The sequence below is a fragment of the Pleurodeles waltl genome, chromosome 3_1, assembly GCF_031143425.1.
Source record: "Pleurodeles waltl isolate 20211129_DDA chromosome 3_1, aPleWal1.hap1.20221129, whole genome shotgun sequence".
NCBI lineage: Eukaryota > Metazoa > Chordata > Amphibia > Caudata > Salamandridae > Pleurodeles > Pleurodeles waltl.
The window spans coordinates 1,677,109,974-1,677,130,580 of NC_090440.1; the positions used below are offsets into that span (position 1 = coordinate 1,677,109,974).

The window sequence follows — 20,607 nt, forward strand, 5'->3', positions numbered from 1 at the left end:
CCGAAAACTGTGAACACCTAAAGGGTTAATTTTAAGGTGTTTTTGTAAATCCACACTATATATCATATATCATCTAGCTTCTGCAGGTTTTACATTTATTGCACCTTTTAATTTTGCACTGTTGTCTTTTCCTCGCAGGTGTAACTGTGAATGCTTCCCATCAAGCTTCCATTTTCGAGTGAAGGATGCAAAGTCTGAAGTGGAATAATGTTTAAATTTAAATATTCGACTTTCTTTGTGTGAAGCCTTGAAATATTTGCTATGGTCTTAAAAGAGTGCTGTGACCAGTAGAATCTCCAGGAGTCATGACTTCAGAAGAGAAATGTGTTACTTCTCCAACCCATAAACTATCCACTCCAACTCATAAAAATGGCTCTTTCTCATCATCTTCTCAAAGGGATAGCAGGCAGGTACGTTGACCTTCGTTTGGAAAACAGTTGATGTTTTCATGCATGTCTGTGCTTAAATTTTCCTCTTACCGGAATTGGGAATACAGTAATATTTACGTGAATTTAATTTCTGAATATGATCCTAAGTAATTTAAGGCCAGATGTAGCAAAATACCAAATTGCGACTTGCAATTTGCGAGTCCCTGCGACTCGCAAATTGCAAGTCGCAATTTGGTATGCAGAAAGGTGTCTCAGACACCTTCTGCAACTCGCAATGGGGTCGTAAAAGACCCACCTCATTAATATTAATGAGGTGGGTCTTTGCGACCCCATTGCGAGCATGGGCACTCACGGGGATGGTGGCCTGCTGGAGACAGCAGACCACCATGTCCGTGACTGCTTTTGAATAAAGCAGTTTTTTTTTTCCAAAGTGCAGCTCGTTTTACTTAAAGGAAAACGAGCTGCACTTTGAAAAAAAAACAGAAACCTTTTGTTTCGGATTTTTTCAGGGCAGGTAGTGGTCCATTGGACCACTGCCTGCTCTGAAAAAATATTTTTTATTCCAGTCACAAAGGGGAAGGGGTCCCATAGGGACCCCTTCCCGTTTGCGTCTGGGTTACCATCCACTTCAAGTGGATGGTAACTGCGATTCCATTTGCGACCGCTTTCGCGGTGGCAAATGGAATTGAATCGCATTGCGAGTCGCAAATAGGAAGGGAACACCCCTTCCTATTTGCGAGTCGGAAATGCATTTTGCGAGTCGGATCCGACTCGCAAAATGCATTTCTGCATACCGGTGAGGCTTTTGCGCCTCGTAAACGGTGTTTTTTGCCGTTTGCGACTCGCAAACGCTTTGCTACATCTGGCCCTTAATCCCTAATGTTGACATCCTGGCCATATGAGAACATTTTTGATGAACTTACATTGCCGGTAATAGAAATATCAATAAATCTTTTTTTAATGTGGTTTTGTGCCGAGAACCATATCATTGTGTGATTTGGAAGAGTTGGAGTTATATCTGTTCCATCACGCGCTGACTGTGCTATTCAATATGAAACCCTTTTTGGGGAGTCAGGGGTAGCGTTTATTGATCAGCCTTTCTAATTGAGAAGCATTGTAAACAAATTAAATATTTTCCTATAAATCCAGTGAGGTCGTGTGTTGTTTTTGATGTCATAAAACAAGAATGTGCCTTTAGAGTTCCACATGTTTAGAAGAAATTCTTAACATATATTATTGACAATTGCATGGGAGGCCTGTAAGCTTTCCTCTTCATTGCCACAAAATAAGTTTCAAAATTAAATTCACTGCCACCTGCTGACTGTTGTCCTCTGTGGAGGGAACTCGAAAAACTAAAAGCAGAATGCTAATGACCGAAATGGAACACTAAGCAGCCAAATGGTGCAAATGACAGTATTAAAAGGTGCACGTTTTAAAGAAAATCCCCAACAGTTTAGGCCAGGAAGATACACTGTGCATGCATTTTACGAAAAAAGGAAAAATATAGCCGGATGTGGGCTTAGCTATCTGGAGTAACAAGCAATGGGCCTACACAATTGGTGGCTTCATCTTGTCTCTTGCAAACGCAGATAGCTGCCAGGTTAAAGGACCCGTTCTCAGATTTGTGCTGCAGAGAGATTACAGAAACTGCTTCTTTGACTCTCCTATGATGCTGGTGCCGGGTGGCTCGCGGGTCCCCTAGTGAGTGGAGGCTCGTGCTGGTGGCAACGGGGAGCGCGGACACAGGCAGCGCGGTCCTGCTGCAAAAGCGTGCTAGGCATGGGAGGTGTGCACGGATCCTGCACGGGTCCTCTGCGGCGCCGTGAAAAGTGTACCTCTCCATGGCGGCGCTTGGAGGTGCCGTGTTGAGCTGACCCTGCTACTGCGGCTTGCCCTGCTGGCCCACTGTGCTCTGTGCTCCTGTGCTGTCCCTGCTGGCTTGAGGGGGGGCCCGGCTGCTCCTTGCTGTTCCTTGCTGCCCTCCCCATTCCCCTCCCCCATTTTAGCTGTTGCCATTCCCTGGGAGGGTACCTTGCCAAACCAGGCACGCCCTCAAGGTGGGGAGTGGAGAGGAGAGGAGAGGAGTGAAGTCGCCAGACGCCAAACAGACGCAAGTAAGCGAGTAAGCAACTCGACGATCTGCTTTGACTGCTGTGACTGCTTGATAATAACCCTTAACGACCTGTAATAACCCATTGACAATCGAGCTGCGAGTGAGCAGCTGCTAAGGGGAGAAGAGAGGAGACAGATAAGGACATATGAGGAGAGGAGAGGAGTGGAGTAGACGCTACCGACGCCTGAGGGACAGTTATATCACACATACTAACCGCTGGAAGACTGTGTTAGAAGGCAATAGCCCAACAATAACAACAAACAGAACAACAAAAAGTCACTTAAGGATCTTAAAGCTTTAGTAAGTAACTAAAAGCGAAGTCACGTACCTCCAGGATGTTTGGAACAAGGGGAAAAACAAAGAGGGCTAAGGAGACCAACGAAGGACCAGCCCGCCCAACGAAGCTCCCAAATTTAAGGCAGGAGCTCAACCATCCACAAGATCCCGGGCCAGATCAGGACCTCAGAACCTCTCAACCAACTCAAGGGAAACGCGCAAGGCAAGCAGAGGCCTCAGCTGGGGGTGCTCAACAAGGCCCTGGCGATGAAAATGAATCAGAAGAGAGGACGGGTGGGGTGCCTGATCTGGGCTTAGAACTTTGCGCTGGCCCTGACGATATGGAGGATAAGAGACCCAGTGGGGGGGGGGGCAGCTGGAGCCTGACCCACGACATCGGGTATGTAAAATCGAAAGTAGGAGAAACTGAGAGAGGCCCCACAAGTCCCCCAAACAGGAAACAACAGAACATATCGACGCACATGGGATTAGCTGGGAACAAGTGGACAAGTAGAGCCAAATCAAAGGCAGACACCATAACCAACTATTACAACTATCTTAACTCGACAACTGACTGGCTGCAGATGCAAAGCTCCATGATTAGTGACTCCATAGTACAGCCACTGGGGGAAAAAGATGACGCCAAGGTGAGGGGAGTTGAACTGGAGCAATTGGAGATTTGGCAGCCGGATACTCCTTTACCTTTGCTGCGATCATCAAAATCAATGAACGACTCCCCGAAGGGTGATGAAGCAGAAGTAAATAATCTACCATAGCGGGGCCATTCCTTAGGGAAGCAAAGAACAACCAAGGAATTACACAGGAATGATTCATGCGCCCAAACAGGGTTATCCAACCCTGGGAGCACCTCACAAACAATCCCCGTAGAATGCGTTCAAGCGGAGCCAATAGTACATCAGAATATAAATGGGCCTGAAATGGAACAACCATCAACAAAGCAGATCCATAAGCTTTCAATTCCGCAGTACTATTGTGGAAGCCAAGTAGGAAAAATCAATTCAACACTACATAGACACAAAATTAGTTAATTTAGTCTAGAGCTCTCCTCACTCGACACCTCTGTAATTGGCAATATAGAGCCCCAATTAAACAGCATAACATCGAAGACCTAAACCTCCTGGATGGCGATCTAGTAAAAGGCCTTGGGGACAAGGATGACAAGATCTCAGAAGGTCAAACAACTAATAAGCATAGCGGGCAAGCTTGTTAAAAGAGAGATGATTTCTCACTAGATCAACCAATTCTTAGTACTATGAAAGTTATATATACAACCTTGGACTCAATTGCAACAATGATCATGGCCCAGTCCCTTAAACTCGACCATCAACTGAAGCTGACCAAACAATTTACAGCCTCAATAAAGACCATAGATTATAGGATGGCCCTGGCAGAGGGCGCTGTTAGGGAAAATCTGCGACATCAGGCCATGGTTGACAAGGTGGATAGGCAAGCCTGTGGACCACTGCTGGAAAAATTACTGGAAGTCCCAATGGTAATAAAAAACATAATTAAAGATTGGAAATACAGCCTCAAAAGCTCCTATTTGTGCAACCGCGAGCCCACTGAAAAAGAGTCTACAACTCCAGGAATGCCAACAGACAGAGAAGGGCTGTCAATCCTAGGTCGAGAAGACTGCCCAGACGGGAACATTGGCATAGACAAGTCAGAGGGAAATAACGGAAATCCTTTTATCAGGAACTGAAGCTTCAAATATAGCAGGAAAGAGGGCCCAGAGCAAAAGGCCTCAACAAAGAGGGAAATGGAAAAACAAATGGAAAAAAGTAGGAGGGATTAAAAAAAGTTACAACAAAAAAGGCATCAAATCTGTTGTGGCAGTCAAGCCCAGCAGGGGAAATCAGAAAAAACGTCCGTCAGCCCGCCCAACAAAAGCACATAGATCAAAATATCAAGACAGAGAGCCCTCGGAACGCAACGGATAAAGATAGTAACTTCACAAATAAAAACCCAGGGTTATTGTGCGACAAAAGTTGCACTTACCATTCTCACATAAATCGCATACCCACAGGACTTAGGGGAAGCCAAGCACTTACCCGTGGGACAGGCAACATAAAGAGGCCGGAAGTAGATCTAGTAGCAAATCCAGGGTTAAGTGAGGTAAGTGGCGCCTTAGCCAATGGAACACACAAATGGAGTCCAGAGATATTAAAATCAAAGTCAAGCAACAGTAAAGACAAGAATCCCAGAGTTACAAAATCAGAACATCTAGTCCAAGTACATTATCCAAATGTAGTGGGGAATCATAATGGAAACTGCCAGCGATTCTTAAACTCCGCTATCGAGGGGACACAACAAGCAAATAATAAAAGCGAAATCAGGAGGGCAAAGAGCCCTGAGCCAACAGGAAGCAAACCAGGTACAAGAATAATTACATGTGTGGAACCCAATAACCATTCATTAGTTCCGGCCCCTGTACCTCGGACAAAAACAACTTATTGTTCTCAGGTCAGTCTAGAAAATCACAGTAGCCAGCTTGGGCGGGTCACCGCCCTGCCAGCCTTTTCGCACCCAGCACTTGACCTGGAAAATAAAGTAAAAATGGAAAATTGGCAGTCAAAAAGGGAAATACACGAAGGATGTAAAGATACAGAGATGTATCATGGAAGGATAAAAGATCAGGAAGAGCCAGCACCTACAGGATCAGTAGCTAATATCAATAGCAATGAAATGGAAGATAATCGATCACAAGGAAGTTGGTCGCAGAGAGGTGGTGAGTACACCGAGAGCCACACTGAAAGAAGTTAAGGGCACGAAGACGCGATCATGTTTACCTCCGAATATTCTTCAAGAGGGAGCCAAGACATTCTAAACAGGTGTAATATTCTACAACTGGTTAATTCCCTGCCAGCCTTGCAGAATGTAAGAACTAAAGACCTGCTTTCAGTAAGATTCATACAAAGAAAAGGGTTAGAAAGTGGGGAATCAACAGAAACAGTCTGGGCTTCGTCATGGATAGTAAAGCAGATCCTAAAATGCTCCAGTCTGCTGAAGAGCTGGGTAATATCCACTGTCGTCCCGCAAAAGGAACTGTATCCATCAATATTTCTCGAAAAAGTTCAAAAGCAAAACGTACCAAGCAGGTACGAGGCAAAAGGCAACTCTGGCTCGATATTGCAGGGAGCAATGAGCTACAAACAACAATTACCCGAGCGAACAAACCTGAGCAACATGAGGTTCCGCTTGTTGGTTAATTCATCAAGAAACATCATGGGTAACACCTTACTGCCACAGACATATGACGAACAGTCACTTAGAAGCCTGTAGCAAAAACTGGATTGCCCGAGTACAAAAGATAGAACTAGTCAACCACTAAAAATTCAAAGTTGGAATATTGTAGGCCTAAAAGCAAAAATGGAGGGCAAGGACTGGGTAGAATGCATTAAAGAACAAGATATCAGTTGGTTCCAGGAAACCTGGTCTATTAACGCCATCGATCTAGATGGGTTCTCCACCCTTCATCTACCCGCAACTAAACATAAAAAAGGAAGAGCAACAGGAGGCTTGATTATCTGGATTAGAACTTCACTGCTGGAAAATTCCGCAGTAACTCATGTTGTATTAAGCAAGGAAATTCATACGCTAACAGTAAAATACAAGGAGTGGTCACTCGAAATAGTGAATGTGTATTTCCCTCCTATCAACTGGGTTCAAGTCAAGCCAGGAGTGCGGCTGCTCAAGGAATACATCTTTAATAAAAGATCTAAAGGCCAGTGGAATCCAGCATTTCGCTATATGCATGACCACCCCCTCAGTTCTGGAAAGGCATCCTACTAATATGTGGCGATTTTAACACCAGACCCCATTCTGTTCCCCGGGATGAACAAGTAATAGAGGAAGATCATGCATAGAACATTCCGATCCCCCCTACCCAACGTTGCCAAGACTCCAAGAAAGGAGAACTAATCTTTGAAGCGCTAATAGAAGGAGGGATCCATATATATTAAACGGCAGAACAAACTCAGACAGAGCTTTCAAATCTACTTTCCGTATTGGGAAAAGGCAAAGTATTATTGACTACATGGCAATAAACATCGAAGCATGGCATTATGTTATTGACATGGAAATAAGGGACAGGATAGAGAGTGACCACGACCCGTTGCTAATGGAGATGGCCCACCCGGATATGAGACCTGGGAAATCTGAACCCCCATATAAAAGAAATAGTCTAGCAATAGCTCTGAGACCAAACAGGAAAAACATTGTAAGGACAGATGTGGTTGAATCTTTTATGGGTGCACCTAATCAGACCCGGTTGTCATCACTCTCCACGTTCCTTAACCTACCAGATAATGAGGCCTCATTCCTTTTGCATAACTTTAACAATTTGCTATTACAAACATCAAAGGAAGGAACTAGGCATTTCAAAACCAACCCAAAAATGACTGAGGGCTGGTTCGACGGCAATTGTTTAAAATTAAAAAATATACTATCACAAGCACTAAAGAACCGGCACCGGAATAATTTAAATGAGCAATATTTTTTCGAGTGCAGGCAACAATATAGGAAATTAGTTCGATTTAAGAAGAAGACTTTTCTACACAAGCTTTGGAAAGACCTCTTGCATGCAATCTCGCCTGGAAACTCTAAAAATGTCTGGGGGATTATTAGGTGGGGATGTGAAGGCCCCCCCAAAAATCTAGAGTTGAACATCAACCCACAACCCTGGGTAAACCACTTTACCGTCCTGTATCAGGAAGAGGACAAGACGGTACCTGGGAGCATCAATAATCCATGTATTCTCAGTCAAGGGTCAGATGGCAGTAACCACAAATCAAGCAAGGCATTGCCATTCCAAGAAACCTATGTGGTATCATCAAAGCGGCCCATTGTATTAGAATACGAAACACAGGACGAATCAGTCCTCAGCAGTTTCTCCGGTGCAAACCCTATGCAAAAAACTCATGCTGTTCCAGGCGGCATGGAACGAGCATTTAAATTCAGTGAGAAAGAAATAAAACATGTTATCCATCTTCAAAAGCCATATAAGGCTGCAGGTCCAGATGGCATTCCCTTAGACGTCAATCGTAACCAACTAACGTTATGGTTACCTACTCTAGCTCGCCTTTTTAACAGCGTTTGGTACTTTGAGGTAATTCCGTCTTCATGGAGGAAATCAATAATTGTTCAAATCCACAAAAAAGGGCCAAGGGACATGGTGTGTAACTACAGGCCAATCTCATTGCTTGACAGTGTTGGGAAAATTTTCACCAAATTGATCCAGTCGCGCCTAGACCAGTGGTTGGAGCATGGAGATTTATGATTGTTACATCAAGCTGGTTTCAGGAGGGGCCAAATCACAACAGATCAACTCTTCAAGCTGAACATGATTTGTGCAAAGTATGTCGCCCTAAAGGACTCCCCATTATACCTGGTCTTTGTGGATCTTCAAACAGCATTTGATAGTGTGAATCGCCAAACATTATGGCAGCTACTGTCAAAAATGGGAATACCAGGAAAAATCTTAAGGCTGTTAATCTCACTGCATACAGGAAATACTGCCAGGGTCAGATACAGTGTGAGAAACGACTATACAGCAGAGATTCCAATCCAGCGAGGTGTTAAGCAAGGCTGTGTCTTGGCCCCAGCCCTATTTAATTGCTATGTAAATGAATTAGGTCAAAACCTGAGGAACTTAACCTTGGACTTGTCAAAATTAGCTAACAAAAGCATACCTATCCTGCTCTTCTCAGATGACGCGGTACTATTGACAAGAGCAGAGATAGCAATGCACTGTCTACTGAAGGGCTTTGAATCATTTTGTGCCTCGAGGAACATGGCGATCAATGAGGGCAAAACTACGTTTATGATTCTCAATCAAAAAGAGAAGATGCGAGTGACCTTCAGGGTAAATAAAAAGCCCCTGACCCAAGTGGCGACCTATGATTACCTGGGCTGCATGCTGGATGATAAATTGACATGGAAACCGCAAGTCTATAAAAGTAACATCTCCCTGGCCCAACAAGCTGGAGCCGTACTTAGGTTTGCAAAAGCCACAGGTAATCACTCCGTAAGTTCTGCACTGCTTGCATACAAAACAAAAGCAATGGCCGCAGTACTATATGGCGCAGAGATTTGGGGATTCACAAAGACCACACCAATACAAGTAACTGAAAATAAATTCATACGTCGATTACTCTGTCTAGGCAATGCCACACCGATTAATGCAATAAGAATAGATCTAAAACAAAGGAAAATTGAGGATTATATTGCATTGGCCCCAATAAGATACTGGACTCGCATTTGGGCAAAAGAGTAACTTAAATCATATAAAGCTGTATTGATCGACATCATGAATCTACAAAACCATCAGAAACTTCCTTGGTTTAAACACATCTCAACCACCCTGGCTTCAATAGGCCTGGAAGAATTCTGGCTTCATCCAGAAAAAATCAGAAGGCCCAGTTTACTTGCTATAAAAAAGGCATTTTGGGACCAAAAGACACGGAACATGTGTGAGACACTTAGGGCCAGATGTATCAAAGCTTTTTGCATTCGCAAACGGTGCGAATGCCCATTCGCGAATGCAAAAAGCCCTTTCAGAATGTATCAAAGGCATTCTGAATGCAATTTTAAGGAATCGCTAAAATAACAATTCCTTAAAATTGCGACCCTGTTTCGAGAGTCGCTAATTGCGACTCTCTAAATAAGAAATCGCAAATAAGGAACCCTTATTTGCAATTTCTAAAGCACATGTATGAAGCAATTCCTTAATGCGAATTGGGCATTAAGGAATCACTATTACCACCAGGTTCAATTTGGTGGTAACAATGTGCAAATTTTTAAAATGCATTTAAAATGCATTTTTAAAATTTACATGTAAAGCACACATGCCCTTTTAGCATGTGTGCACCTTACTGTTAAAAAATGTTTTGGGGTGCAGCAGAGGGGGCCTTAGGCCCCCAGCACCCTGGACTTTGCATTTCCCAAAATTGCGAATTCCAGTAAGGAATTTGCAATTTGGGACATGCAAAATAATCGCAAATATTGGCCGACAGGCCCATAGATGCGAATGGGGGCTGTATCGCAATTTGCGATTCGGTAATAGCATTTGCGTTTTTTTAGAAATCGCTATTACCGAATCGCAAATTTGATACATTGCATTTTGCGACTCAGAAATAGCGATTTCTTAAAAATCGCTATTTCCGATTCGCAACATGCATTCTTGATACATCTGGCCCTTAGACCTTTATTTAAGCGCTACATTTTATTTAATCAAGAACTCAAACCTGCTGTTTTCATAGAAAGTATCTACCCAGAGGAAAAAAGAGCTCTTTATTTGAAATTTCGTATGGGCACACTACCAGTGACCTTGGTGACCAATAAATGGCAGCCTGTCCCCCCGGGTAGATCAGACTGCTGCCCATGCCTTCATGGCAGCCAAGAAACATTATCCCATTTCCTTTTATTATGCCACTTTAAGCTCAAACTTCATAAACTGTACTTACGTCCACTCTTCAGAATGCACGGAGTCAGGAAGTGAAAAGAAGCGGAAGTGCTATGTATGCAATCAGACGAAAAACACATTGTGATGATGGTTTTGACATACATCCTGGAGGCATGGAAGCTACGTTCATCAATGTACCTGCAGCTGGCACAAGACTAACTGCTTGCGGCATCGCGCTGGTGTCACCAGCCTGGGGAAATTGGGGCAGGATGAGGAAAAACAGGGATAATTCTTGGGACGTCATCAAACTGGAGGTTTGTTCTGAAAGGTCCCAAATGACAAACGGCAAGTTAAATTATTGAATCTTTAGATCCATAACGCCGTTACAGAACAGTCTAGTCTGTTATGTAAATAAACTATGGCGCGATTGGTTAGCCGCAGTTAAAAATAATTTACATGATAATGATGGGTACATTAGGCGCAGTATTGTGGCGCATGTCCAACACCAATGTTAAGTGTAGCTTTTACTGACATGTTTTTATTTTACATGATTTTTAAAATGTTATGTTGGATTGATATTTGTAAATGTGTAATTGTTATGGCCAGATAGGCTGACAACAATAAATGGTAGATGGTGATGTTAAATGGATAGCCCCCAGGAACCCATGGTAGTGAGCAATTTTGCCATCATGTCAGGAGTGTGGGGCATTTTAATATTAAAACCTCCCTTTGTTGTTCTTAATTTGGGTAGGTTTTCTACCCTTCTGAGTTAGGAGGTAAATAGGGGGGGGACAGGGCACTGCACTGCCATTCTACTCAATGCAATATTTCAGGTAATTGTCCCTCAGGGCAATAAGCAGGCGGTTTTACTACCTGGTCAAATGGGATAGTTATTTATTTCTGTAATCTTACCACCTGAGTGGGCTGATATTTTTTCTGTCATGCGGCCACGTGTGTTTCAGTAGACGTATGCTCACAGAAATTAAGCAATTGAGACGAGAGATAATGTTTCATCCTACTGCGACTGGCTACTCTTCTCAGTGTGTCAGTTGGAGGATGCATCGGCTACAGAGAGCTTTTAGTCTTATTCACTGGCCACTAATCCGATTGGGCATTGGCTGTCATTTTTTAGTTGAAGTCGACCTTGAGACCTTTGACTTTGGGGGTGATTGCGTACACAAGGTGGTCGAATAGTGGGTAAATTGCCTGTGGCTTGGAGAACTGTGAGCCACCTGCTTGCCAAAGGTGTGTGCCAGAAACAAACATGTTACTAAGTACCTTTTTTGAATTGCCGAGAAAGCACGCATCTCTTAAGATTCTGACTTGAACCAGTGGAAGATGCTACAACGTAGACCATTGTAAGGCCAACGCCATCAATATGCTTGCAGCCTTGTGTACTTAATCCTTAGAACAGTGGTTTGTTTTAGCTATTCACTGAACGTTGAAATACATTTACCTTTAGGTACATAAGTGCACAATCTTTTGTATGTGTCTATCGTTCTGAATGATGAAAATGACTTAATCACACACTGAATAGGTACACTGTTCCATAAATCTAGGGGAACATTAATGTTCAGGAGCAAGAGCCCTCACACACCCAAATGAATGTCATGCTTCATCATTGGGTTGCTCCTCGTCAGACTGGCAGTGCAATATCTGACGGGCTCCCGTTCGAGGGCCCGTTGCCGGAGATCTTTCTATCAGTGGCTGCCGTAATAATCATGAAGGTCAGACACTAACTGCGGCAGGAGAGTGAAAAGATTAAAATTGGTTCTCAACCCCACAAGAGTCTGCTCTATTTAATTTGTCAATTAGCGAGGCTGAGACCAAGATTAAAAACACAGAGAAAGTCACTTTATAACAGAGCCTAGAGGTTGGGGAAATTATCACCTGACCCCTAAAGTATGGTCAACATGTTTCGCGTATGGTGGTCTATACAGATCCTATAACGCTTCTTCCGGACCAATAATCAGATAAACTTCTCCTGACTCATAATAAGTTAAGGGAAAAATGAAATACAAAACTACTTAGTATATATATGAAAAAATACAGTCACTTACATTTTGGTAAACTGTTTGTCAAAAATGGAAACAAAAAAGTCGCCCTAGAAAACAATATGTACAATATATATAATCAGTATACACGGTTCGATAAACAAAACACCTGTGGTAAACCAGTGTAAAAAAAAAAGAGGTGGTAGCCCCTAGTGTGGAAAACAAGTTGAATCAATTGCTTACCCTCCCTCATCATTAGGGGGGCTTCTTGGGAAATAGCCTGCCAACAAACTGTCACTACTGGTAAAAATTGAATCATAACATTTTGCATCAAATGACTTCATCAGTATTTGTTATCATCCAACCAGTACAGTACAATATAACAATCTGCCATGCTACATTTCATTGTATGTTGATATGCCCATATGTCTGGAATGCTCACTCAGGTTAGAAAGGGTTAAGCATTCCCTAAAGGTAGGAATCGTGAAGTATCAATATCTAAAATGCCTTATATGCTGTGTGGCATATACTTAGATACAGCTTAAAAAGCAGTAGACAAGATAGTCAGAAATAAAAATAAAAACAAAAATGAAAATTGGGGCCCCCATTCACAGGGAGGTCTTTAATTAACACCAGGTGTGCCCGCCGTCCCATCTCGTAAAGAAAGGCAGTAATTTACTTGAAAGGGATTCCCAGAATGTGGGGAGTCCTAAAGCCGTGAGGATCGCACAATAGTGCAAAAACCAAAGTAATGCCGAGGAGGCAAGCGAGCCACTTACTTGTATAGTTGAGGTCACGGTCCGTTTAACCTACCCTCGGTGTGCTCTCCCGAAATAATATTATTCGGGAGTGCACGGTTTGTATTTAAAGTCAACGCGACGCAGAGACAACGTTCTTCCGCGTCACGTGATACTTTTTGGTGTAGACATAAACGACGGACTGACCCTAATTGTGGTCAGTCATAGAAATTGATAAAGGGCATCCAGGTAGACATTTATAGCGGCCATATTGGAGTGTGTAACTCGGTTCTCACCTGTTGGTACTGAGAAAATGTTAAAAAAGAAAGAAAGAAAACAACCGACTGGTAGTCGGGAAGAGGAAGATACTGACCATAACTAATGGTCAGTAGTCTGTCGCTGTGATAAGACTGATCGAGGAGGATAAAGAGAGGGAAAAAGATAGCAATCAGATAAGAATAACTTAATTATTGCTAGTACAATCAATAAATAGCCCTGTAAGTAGTAGGCTGGAGAGATCCATAGAGAACTCTAAATACCTCTATAACAATGGGGCCCATTGTGTAATAGGTCTACAAAGGCCTAGAACTTCAGGATGGTGACATATGCCCCTAAAAATCACGGGACTCAGTATAACTAGTCAGATGGTAAAAACAGTAATTAGTGTGGAGTTAAATGAATTCAGTTCACGTGAGAAATATTCACAAGGCCCATCCTCTATGTCACGGAGGAACTAGCGGGACAGTGTGACCCATGGTATGTCATCGTTCAAACCATTGGTATTGGTATGCACTTTGAATACCCAGCTTTGTTCGAGTCTAAACAGCGAGTATGAGGAGTCATTGATGAATCTGGGGGATTCCAAGACCACCCACCGTAAATCGTCAGGACTGTGAGGTGTCTCTAGGAAATGGGCACATAATTTTGTGGTGACACGTCCGCACCTAATGTTGCTCCTATGTTCGTTGATCCGTATTTTAACGGGTCTGGAAGTCATCCCAACATATCGTAGACCACAAGGACATGTAATCATGTACACACAATTCTTTGTGTTGCAATTAGTGTGTTTGGTCAGGTGCCATTGGCCTATTGGTTCCAATTCAAGGGTCTTAATGTGACTGGTCAGAGGAAAAACATTACAGTGTCCACAAGGATAATGGCCCGTCACAGGGGGGAGATTCCAAAGAGTCGACTGTGATTGTACAGTGCCCTTAGGACGGGTATTGATTATCAAGTCCTTAATATTTCGTGATCGTTTAAATGCAAATACAGGTCTGGGAATAGAATTACCCCCACTTGTGAGAATCGGCCATCTCTTATTGATCAGTTTTTTTATCTGATTTGATATGGGGGTAAATGTGGACACACAATTCAACACCCTATTAGGGTCCCTAGTGCTAGGTTGGAGTGAGGCTTCTTAATTGTTGTTTCTAGCTCTCTTGCGAGCATGGTTGACAAAATACTGGGGGTAGTGACATGATAATAGTTTGGTTTGTAGGTCATCAGCTTGAGTGTTGTACACCTGTGCTGTGCTGCAGTTGCGTCGTAATCTTAAAAATTGCCCTAACGGCAGGTTATCACGTAAAGATTTTGGGTGATGGCTGTCATATGCCAAAAGACTGTTACGATCGGTTGGTTTATGGTATGTACAGGTCGATAACTTGCACTTGTGGATTGTGATCAGTAAATCCAGGAAATTAATTTCCTTGGTTGACACCGTGGATGTAAATTTAAAAAAGGGGTTGAGTGTATTAACCCAATATGTGAAAGCATCAGCTGTAGTTAAAGAACCATGCCACACTACCAAGATGTCGTCGATAAAACGATGCCATAGTTTTATATTGGCAGAACAAGGATTGGTGGCAGGTAGAATAAAGTGTTTTTCGAAGTTATACATGTAGAGACAAGCCAAGCTTGGAGCGAAAGTGCTTCCCATACAAGTGCCCCTAATCTGATGGTAAAATTGGTCTTCAAATTGGAAGAAATTCTCTGTCATTGCCAATGTAGCACACTGCATTATAAATTGAACAGGTGACGTGAAGTTGTCAATACCATCCTGTAGTGTTGACTCTACTACCTGTAGTGTCGCGTCCTGTGGTATGTTTGTATACAGAGCCTCGACATCCAGGGTAATCAGACCATGGACAAAAACTGTGTCGTTAATAGACTCAATCAAATTCAATACATCCTTGGTATCTTGTAAGTAAGTGGAAGATTCCTTTACAAGTGGCTGCAAGAAGTGGTCGCAGAAAATAGACAATGGTTCTAGGATAGAACCAATTCCAGATACAATAGGGCGTCCCGGAGGCGGTAATATGCCTTTATGAATCTTAGGAAGGCAATAAAAGTAAGGGACTTTGGGGTTGGTTGTGTCCAGAAAAGCCGTCTCTTCAAGGGAGATCCAAGCGTTGTTAGATGCTTCTGCGATCATAGCCCTAATCTGAGATTGTAATCTCGGTGTAGGGTCATACGTGATTTTAGCGTAATAGGTGCTGTCACTCATCAAACGTAAGCATTCTTGCCGATAGTCCTCAGTGTTCATTAAAACAATTGCCCCACCCTTATCTGCCTGCTTAATAACAATGGAGGTGTTGTTAGCAAGAATCCCTAAGGCTCTCCTTTCAATTGTCGGGATGTTGGTAAAGGGGCGTTTGGGGTGTATTGCAGCAAGGTCAGTCAGGACCGCTTTCTCAAATGCTAGAACTTTGCACGGGATAGCTGTTGAAGGGGGAACGAAAGTATACTTAAGTCTCAGTCCAGAATCAGACTGTGTATTGTCAGATGGTTTGTCTTGAAAATAGAATTGTAACCAAATTTGTCCGAAAAATTGTGAAAGTTCGCAATTAAGTCTAAAGAAATCCTCGGTAGGTGTGGGAACAAATCCAAGTCCTCGATTGAGCACTGTGGTTTCAGTCTCAGTGAGGTGTCTTGTAGACAAATTTACCACTAGGTTCTCGGAGGTTGGTTCTTGCCCTGACTCCTGGTGATCATATGTGGTTCCTCCCTGGCCCATTGCATGCGTCTGCCTCTGCCTCTCCTTCTGCCTCTTCCTCTGCCCCTGCCTCGGCATAAAAAAGGCATGAAGGGCATCATAGGGCGGGGTTGGTAAAAGGGGTTTGGTGGCTGCCAGGGCATTTGGTGGCTGACGGGAAATTGGGGGTAGTTGTAAAACGGTTGCGTAGGCTCTCATTATCCTGATGAGACTACAGGATTTTTTGGGCAGCAAGATCGTTCACAGTGTGGGGGACTAAGTCTAACCCACGATGAAGGACCCTTGTCACCTCAAATCCGGGTTATGCTCCGGCTAACTAGCAGTGCCTCATCTCTCCCAAAGGGAAGAGACAATTGGGCAGACGAGCGCATGACATCTTAGTACTTCCCAGGGAAGTCGTGGTCACTCAGGTCCCAACTAGTCCTCTCATACAAACTGCGGTCTCATATATAAATGACAAAGGCAGTTTGAGTTTTAAAGATTAGTTTAATAAAACGACTGCATTTTAGATAACAAGGCGTGAGCCGCAATAACCAGAACCATACAACACAGTAAGATGGAAATAGTAACGAGGAGAGTGAAACAAAAAAATAAGGCTATCATATTGTAACTAAATTATGCTCTCTCTAAGTTATATTTCGAGCACAGCATGTGAAGCTCTAAACCTGCCTTTCTGTGTTCCCCGGGAGGACATCAACTCTCATACCTGAGCAAAGGCCTGTAATCTGGATCAGCATCTGCAACAGGGCAGTCAGAATCTAGTTGTGGGTTCCTGGTCGGAATCTCCCTCTTACGTGTACTGGGACTAGAAAGTGTTTTTATACTATTGATGTGAACTAACACCCCGATGTTCCTGCGTAAGAATGTGTACTGTCTACGAACCATAAAGACTAAACTTCTACCACATCTATTGGCATTGTACCAGACTGTATCCTTGACTGAAGCACAGAGTGAGCAAGAATGTATTGTTTGCGAACACAGCACTGAAGTAAGCTAAACAGTGTGATAGAAGGAAATAAAACAAGACTGTGAAACTGGTTATTGTAAAATAACAGTGCGAGGCTAAAATAAAATGCATCTAGGGCAAAGTGCACAGAGGCCTAATACGTTAAGCTAACGTGCATAAAGCTACAATAAAAATGGCCACACTACATTATCATCCGTGCTCCATCCATCTGAGGATGAGCTGTTGCTATTATTCCGAGATTTCTTAAAAGAGGACTGCGACTCATCTGACGAACGGGAATGTACATCTGGCTCGAATTCTTCTTGGATATATGGATATACCTTTTCTCTACTAAATCTGATAATATCCTTCTGAAGTTTCGAGATTTTCTGTTTGGTGAGGAAGTCTTTGGTTTCATTTAATTCAGAGTTAATCTCTGCCAACCGAGTTTTAAACACAGCCAAGGTAACTGGTTTTCAAGGTACCCTCTAAAAGATTGATTTGGACAGTAATGGAATCTGCCAGACATCTGGAGGTGTTAATAATCAGGACTAGCCAGTTTCTGGTACACTTCCACGCGATCTGGGCCCAGTCTTTCCTGAATGCTAGATCATGTAGGAAAATCCTGGGCATATTCGAGACTAGTAGGCCATTGGGAGCGATGTTTGCTCTTAGGTATTCAGTCATTATGGTACTGTGCATAATAGTTTTGATAAGGTCGCGTTTCAGGGTGGACAGTTTGTCCCAGTCTTCTTTAAGACTGCCCGCTGGAGCTGACCCATCGTTGCTCAAAATTGACGGTGTTTGCAGAATTGCTGCTACCATATCGTCATCATAACTCAAACCTTGGAAAGTTTCCATGGACATATTGTTTTCTAGGGCGACTTTTTTGTTTCCATTTTTGACAGTTTACCAAAATGTAAGTGACTGTATTTTTTCATATATATACTAAGTAGTTTTGTATTTCATTTTTCCCTTAACTTATTATGAGTCAGGAGAAGTTTATCTGATTATTGGTCCTGAAGAAGCGTTATAGGATCTGTATAGACCACAATACGCGAAACATGTTGACCATACTTTAGGGGTCAGGTGATAATTTCCCCAACCTCTAGGCTCTGTTATAAAGTGGTTGAGCATGAATCCTCGTTTTCCACTTTCTCTGTGTTTTTAATCTTGGTCTCAGCCTCGCTCATTGACACATTAAATAGAGCAGACTCTTGTGGGGTTGAGAACCAATTTTAATCTTTTCACTCTCCTGCCGCAGTTAGTGTCTGACCTTCACGATTATTACAGCAGCCACTGATAAAAAGGTCTCCGGCAAAGAGCCCCGAACGGGGAGCCCGTCAGATATTGCACTGCCAGTCTGACGAGGAGCAACCCGATGATGAAGCATGACATCCATTTGAGTGTGTGAGGGCTCTTGCTCCTGAACATTAATGTTCCCCTAGATTTATGGAACAGTGTACCTATTCAGTGTGTGATTAGTCAATTTGGGAGACCGTACACTGGACCAACAAACTCCCCATCCCTCCCTTTGTTGATATGAAAACGACTTAATGCCAGTACTCCTACAGAATTATTCACAGTCATTATTAATTCTGCTGCATTCAATGCCAATGTCACAAATATACGGTTGTGTTGGATTTTCTTTTAGGGATAATCCCAGAGGAGGTAAAGCAACTCATTCTGATATTCAATGATGTGTAGCATACTGTGTTTATTGAGTTATAAAACATGATGTATTCAAAACGTTTCCATTTATAATCTCGAATGCTCTTTTTGTAGGAAGCAGACAGCTGGGAAATTATAGAAGGGTTGAAAATAGGACAAACTAATGTCCAGAAGCCAGACAAATATGAAGGATTTATGCTGAAAAAAAGGAAATGGCCTTTAAAAGGCTGGCACAAGGTACGTTTAACTATGATGAAGGGCAGAGAACACTGTATGTCAATTCCTGTAGGATGCTTATTACAATTCGTTCTGTTTGGGTGATAGTCCAATAGCACAGTGGCGGCAGCCACAAATCTCAAGAGGAGGGGTGGGGGTGGGGGAGCGGAGACGGAGTGGGGATACAAAAAAAAATTAAAAAGCTTACCTTACCCCCGTCTCCTGCCGCCTTGCGCTCCTCTTCTCTCCATGTGGTGTCCCAGCATTCACTGGAACACCAGCACAGGCTCCCCAGCAATCCTGGCGCTGCCTTCATGCTACACATAGCATGAAAGCAGTGTCAGGATTGGTCTGAGCGGTAGTGACTGCCGCTCAGATACAGCCCTGTGGCCTGTGCAGTTTCTCCACCCCCATCGGCCAAACACACATGCGTACTTACGTGCACTCACTCCTCATCCCACCACCTGTGGCCCAGCCCTGCCCCTCCCTGTACTGCTGGCTGCACCAGCAGATATAAAATGGAACGATAGTGGAACTATCATTTCATTTTTCATCTCCTGGCTCTTGGCCAAGGGGGCGATGGAGAAGGAGCCGCCCTTACAATAGCAAAAGTGTATTTTCAGATTGAGAACTGAGAGCGTTGTCTATGAAAACAACTAAGGAGCTCTGCTCCCAATGTAGATGCGTTTCAGTACTACATGGATGTGCAGCCTTGCTTCCTTATGGCACAGTCAAACTTGCCCTATGACAGGGTGTAAATTATCCATACCTCTTAAAAATCGATCTGAACAACATAATCAGCCAAGCTTCCAAAATAAAAACTCGAAGAAGCATTATGTAGTGCACAGTTTATACACGTCTTCCACATCCAAGTGCAAATGACTTATCTTAGCCCGCTACGCGATACAGCTGTCTGCTACAGCTAGGACCCAATACCACAACCCAATATCGAATTTTGATTATTCTTCCAGAATATCATGACAAAAACTAACATAAAACTATTGTAATAACATGAAAGTAAGTTTTTATAGGTAAGTAAATAATTACTATACATAACTTCACATATGTACCTTGTTTCTATACGTATCTTCAAAGTAAGGTGATTTTGAGATAACAGTAGTATATCTATACTTATCTTCAAGTTGTTATGCAATTCGATATTTAGGTCAACCTGTTCTGACAAAACAATATTTTGTCACTCAATACTGTCACATACACACAATTTAATGTTTGAAATTACACTATCTGGTAAAGAACTGAAGGCTTGCTATTTTTAAACTTTTTTGCCAAAGTGACCGGTGTCTGAGCACGACTGCCCTTTCCTATGTGCGTCCCAGTGGGTATCACTGCTTTACCTACATTTATATCACATTAGCATGCCTATTTCTCCTTAAATTTCCAGTCATATTTTCTCATTGTCTTGTTTTTTTTGGTCTCATTTCAAATGAGTGGCCTCTGGTGCCTGGTATTCGTGCCAGTTTTTCAAGAGTGCATCAGATGTGAACATCAATTTGGTGTTCCTAACTCTTACCATGGTTTCCTTTATTTGTAAAAACATGACGTTCTCAAGACAATACTCGTAATACTTTGGAGGGACATATCTATCCAAGACCTTGCAAATACTGTGGGTAAACAGATTCCTGACAATGCCTAAGACAGAATGACTCCCTTCTTCCTCTTTAACCTCTTCGCTGCCAGGCCTTTTCCCCCTCAGGTGCCAGTCCTTTTTTTGGCTATTTGGGACAGTTCGCACTTAGACCCTCATAACTTTTTGCCCACATAAGCTACCCACAAGAAATTTGCGTCCTTTTTTCCAACATCCTAGGGATTCTAGAAGTATCCAGAGTTTG

General features: G+C 42.9%; 1 protein-coding gene across 2 annotated transcripts in view; it reads left to right on the forward strand.

The window, feature by feature from the left end:
- OSBPL6 (oxysterol binding protein like 6) overlaps window positions 1-20,607 on the forward strand; it is a 566,805-nt gene that overhangs the window by 154,655 nt on the left and 391,543 nt on the right. For both annotated transcript variants that reach the window (XM_069225427.1, XM_069225425.1), the window contains exons 2-3: window positions 139-410; window positions 18,656-18,778. In XM_069225427.1, coding sequence (XP_069081528.1) covers window positions 306-410; window positions 18,656-18,778 — 228 coding nt within the window. In that variant the 5' untranslated portion in view covers window positions 139-305. The remainder of the gene's footprint in view (window positions 1-138; window positions 411-18,655; window positions 18,779-20,607) is intronic.